General features: G+C 37.8%; 1 protein-coding gene across 1 annotated transcript in view; it reads left to right on the top strand.

The window, feature by feature from the left end:
- Window positions 1-5,086, top strand: part of LOC107293922 (E3 ubiquitin-protein ligase TRIM39-like) — a 23,975-nt gene that overhangs the window by 1,831 nt on the left and 17,058 nt on the right. The window contains exons 2-3 of the mRNA XM_029285499.1: window positions 3,634-3,729; window positions 4,515-4,746. Coding sequence (XP_029141332.1) covers window positions 3,634-3,729; window positions 4,515-4,746 — 328 coding nt within the window. The remainder of the gene's footprint in view (window positions 1-3,633; window positions 3,730-4,514; window positions 4,747-5,086) is intronic.

Raw genomic sequence — 5,086 nt, 5'->3', positions numbered from 1 at the left:
CAAGTCATCAGTAAATTGCCGCACTTTTAACATAAGCTTTTCAGTATAATCATCAAGCACTTCTTGTAATTTTTGAAAAGTGAGGAAGGGAGTAGATGTGGGGGGAGGAGATTTAGATATCTGCGATGAGGGTTGCAAAGATGAAAGTACAGTTGTTTTAATTAATTTTGGAATAGCAGAAGGTCCAGTCCGCTTAGAAACCATTATATATTTCTTTTAAATAGTCCTTTAAATCAAAAATCCTAAGTCAGAAGAAAAAAAGAATCCACAAAGTCCGTCCTCACTATACCAAAGGGAAAGTGGAGATTTTTCTTTGTTGCAAAAAAACAACTGCCGCGGCCATTTTCCTCCTCACTTTCACTTTGACGAATGGGGGAGATCTCTTTGATCTTCCAGAGTTAAATTTAAAATTAAAACCCTGTTAAGTCCATTTTCCTGTTCAGCACCGGCTGTCAAGATAAGTACTCACAAAAAAAAGAACATCTTCTGAAAGCAGCAGCAAGCGCGACTTCTTGTCTCGCACACGGCGAGGTCTGCCCAGGGTGCAGAGATGGCTCCGGACTCCGGCGGGGCTCTCACCCAAATTCCTCAAGGAACTTGGGGAGCTCAACACCTATCCGGAGCGGCTCCCCTACCTCCTTTAGCCCAGGAGGTGAGTTTCAAGCCGCCCGACAGCTGATTTATGCTGTCGGCACGGCTCTAACGCAGCCCCGGGAGGGAGACTTCAAAGGAAGCTTCCGACGAAGTCGACGTCTCAAACCGGAAGCCAGGCAATCCTTGAACTACTTTACTTGTTTCCTGTTGTCCGCAAACCGGGTTTAGCCTGGCGCAGATGCCAATCAGAACCAGACAGGAGTTCGAGGAACTTTTATTGAAGTATTTCAGCAAAAGGCTCTAAGAAGCTAAAGGAGCCAAGACCCCCGAACCATATACAAATACAAATTTGATACAGTTAAGATGAAGGAAGTTGAGAGATTATGGCTTTTATTGATTTTTTTAATACAATTCAATAGTGCTTATTCAACAAACGTGTTGTCTGGGTTTATCATTCACTAATACAAATTAAATTCCTAATCGGTAGTTCGTTTCTCCGGCCATTGATGAAATAAGTCCCAAGTTTGAAAATATTCTTTTTCTTCTTTTTCTTTCAATCTCAAAGTAAGTCTGTCCATTTCTGCACAGTCTAGTATTTTTTAAATTATTTCTTATTCAGATGGTATTTTTTCAGTTTTCCAATATTGTGCAAATGTAAGTCTTGCTGCTGTTATCACATGCAAAATCAGATATATACTTCATTTTTCAAGCTTTTCTGGCATTATACCTAATTTAAAAAGTTCAGGTTTAAAATCTATATGTTTTTCCACCATCTTTTCTGACCAAGTATGTATTTTTGTCCAATATTTCTTTGCTTTAATACAGGGGTGTCACGTTGCGAGTTTGACATGTCTGCTTTAACACATGTCCACCATACATGATAATAACTACCTGGTTTTTTATTACATTTCCAACATTTATCTGACATATTTTTAAACATTTTTGCTAATCTTGCTGGTGGCAAGTGCCATCTATAAAACATTTTATATAACTTTTTTTTTATAAGAGATTGACATTGTCAGTTTGTAATTTCTTTCCCACAGGCTTTGTCATTTCTCTAAATCTATATTATATCCAAAACTTTTTACCCATATTATCATTGTTTCTTTTACTTGTTCATCTTCTATTTTCAAATTTAATAGAAAATTATACATTTTCTTAATTAGTTTTTCATCAGAAGTTAATAGTATCTGAGCAAAATCTGCTCTTTATGGAATCCATATAATTTAACATCTTTATCATATCTCACTTGTATCTGTAAATATGACCACTAATGATAAATCAGTACCCTGATTTTCCATCTCTTGTCTAGATTTTAAGTTACCTTCAGAGTTTAGAATATCTTTATATGTCCATATTTTCTCAAAGCTAACTAGATTTGGGTGTACAAATGCTTCCATTGTTGACAGCCATCCTGGGATTTTCAAATATATTTTGGTTTTTATTTTACCATGTTAGTAATAATGCATTTCTAATATAGCGGTTTTGAAAATGTTTTATGAATTTTATTTTTCCCATACCATAAAAAAGCATGCCAACCAAGTTGTAAGTCATTTCCCTCTAAGTACAACAATCTTTTGTGTCTGAGGGTTATCCATTCTTTTACCCATGTTAACACCGATGCTTGATAATATAAAACCCAGTCTGGCAAACCAAAACCTCCATTTCCCCTTAGTTTCTTGTAACATTTTCAATTTAATTCTAGCTTTCTTTCCTTACCAGATAAATTTTAAAATTAAGGAGTTCAGCTCTTCAAAAAAAAAATTCTCTATAGATTTATAGGTATACGTATTCATTTTCACCATAGCAATTCTCCCTAACATCTACAATTGCAGATTTTTCAATTTTTTCCAAATCAAGTTTTATTTGGTTTAGTGATATTATATAGATTAAGGAAGTTAATCACTCATTGGTTCCTTGACATGTGTTTCTTTTGATTTCTTGCCCTGCCCTACTTTACCCTCCTTCATACATTGCATATTTATGCTAATAAGCTTTCTTATCAAAAGGGTTGTGTGTTTTATTATTATAATAAGCTAGAGGTTACCAAAGTTTATGTCTACATGCCTTAGCTAGCATCCTTCTCACAGAGTCCTGCTAACTTTGTTGTAACATTTTTCTTGCTGGGCAGTCCTGCCCACCATTTGTTACTGGTCTTATTACACCCATCTGCAACTTTCTGCCTTGGCAATTTCTTTAACAAACTTCACTAATTCCAGCCTGAGACCTTCACCCCCTGTGTGCCTCCAATTTTTTGAAGACAGATTTACCATAGTCCTTGACTCACAACCATTCATTTAGTGACAGCATTGAAAAAAGTGACTTATGACAATTTTTCACATTTATGACCATTGTAGCGTCCCTGTGGTCAGTGATCAAAATTTGGATGCTTGGCAAGTGGCATGGATTTGTGATGGTTGCAGTGTCCCGGGGTCAGGTGATCTGCTTTTGAGACCTTCTGCAAAGCAAAGTCAATGGGGAAGCCAGATTCGCTGTACAACCGTGTTACTAAGTTAACATCTGCAGTGGTTCACTTAATAACTGTGGCAAGAAAGGTTGTAAAATGGGACAAAACTTCACTTAATTGTCTTGGTTACCGACGGAAATTGCCTTTAGGGAGAAATAGGTACCCTTTGCCAGCTCACTTTCCACATTTGCTATAGAGCAAGATCATCATAGAGTCCTCCAAAGTCTTGAGTGCAGACCCTGAAAAACACTCCTGGTGGGTCAGGCCAAAGCCACCTCAGCCCAAGCTTTTGTTTCTCAGTGATGCTTCTCAGGTGACTGCAAGCAGGAGACTCAGGCAGCTCACTTTCCTGCCATTACAGGTAGTCCTCGACTTAGAATCGTTCGTGTAGTGACTGTTCAAAGTTACGACGGCAATGGAAAAAATGACCATCCCTGTGGTTACATGATCCAAATGTGGACACTTGGCAACTGGCATGTATTTATAACGGCTGTATATATCTTCTAACTGGGTCTTCCCTCCGATGTAATTCTTTACGGAAAAGAAACTCAAATCTTGTATTTTCTCTTCAGATCAAGGTTGGGGATTGGCTGAAGGCTCAGAAGGAGGAGAAAGAAAAAATAGCTACATACAAAACGGACACAGAGCAAAGAGTTCAGGAGATGCTTGTAAGTATTGATCCAACAGTGAGGAGCTTCTGAGCTAATAGGAAGGAGAACACCACCCGCCATCTTTAATAATAGGCAGCCTGTTTGTAAGTACAAGTTCTGACTTAAATGAAATTTAAGTGCCCGAACACTGTGCCCGAACACAGTTAAAGACAGTGTTCGGGCACAGATGATTTTAAGAAAATTTTAATTGACACACAGCTTCCAATATTTGGCTTTTAATTTGGTTTTATGGGGTTTTTTGTTTTTTGATGTATTTTGTTTGTATCTGTTTTAATATGCTGTGCACCGCCCTGAGTCCTACGGGAGAAGGGCGGTATATAAATTAAATTATTAAATTAAATTAAATTATCTGTATCTGTATCTTTGACTGGGATGTCACCATTGGCTGAATGGGTCACAGTTGGGTTAAGGGCACCTGTCACATGGGCCATGTTTTATAAAGTGGGTTTGGTTTGCATATAAATTAAGGGAGACCATATTTCATCTTATTGAAACAAATGTGAAATCAAACATTTTTCTGTCTACTTTTTTGAAATTCCTGATTGCCAAGAAAATTTTCATGAGAGATTATTTAACTTGAGCCTTTTTTTGGTTTTTAGAAACCTTTCCCCCTGTACTTGTTGATGTCAAAATGGTTTTTTTTTTCTCCCTAGGAAATTTTCCCATCTCATTTCAGGACTCTTCAGGGAATCTGTTTAAATATTATAATAATAAAAATAAATATAATTAAGTACAAATAAAACAAAAATATGCCTTTTGCTTTTTCTGTCTTCTTGTTCTAGGACCACATCGAAAAAGAGAAAAAAAATGTAGTGGCTGAATTCAGAGAACTACAACTCTGGTTAGAAGGACAGGAGAAGCTTATATTGGCTAGAATGGAAGAGACAGAGAAGAAGATTATGGCAATAAAGGAGAAGTTTTTGGCCAAGCACATGGAGGAACTGTGCTCTCTTGACGATCTCATCCAGGAGATAGAGGAGAAGCATCAGCAGCCAGCCAGCAAACTCTTAACAGGTCAGGCAGGAAGTTGAGATCATAGAATCATAGGGCTAGAAGGGACCTTGGAGGTCTTCTAGTCCAATCCTCTGCCCAAGGCAGGAGTCCTTATACCATCCTGAAGAAATGGTTGTCCAATCTATTATTGGAAGCCTCCAATGATGGAGCAGCCACAACTTGGGGAGGCAGGCCGTTCCACTGATTAATTGTTCTCATTTTCAGGAAATTCTTCCTTATTTCTAGGTTGGATTTCCTTCTGATGAGTTTCCACCCCTTGCTTCTTGTCCTGCCCTCAGGTGCTATAGAGAGTAAATCGATGCCCTTTCTCCTATGACAGTCTTTCAAGTATTGGAAGATG

The sequence above is a fragment of the Protobothrops mucrosquamatus genome, unplaced genomic scaffold (genome assembly GCF_001527695.2).
Source record: "Protobothrops mucrosquamatus isolate PMUCROS unplaced genomic scaffold, P.Mucros_1.0 scaffold1774, whole genome shotgun sequence".
Taxonomy (NCBI): Eukaryota; Metazoa; Chordata; class Lepidosauria; order Squamata; family Viperidae; genus Protobothrops; species Protobothrops mucrosquamatus.
This window is presented reverse-complemented; position numbering and strand designations above follow the sequence as displayed.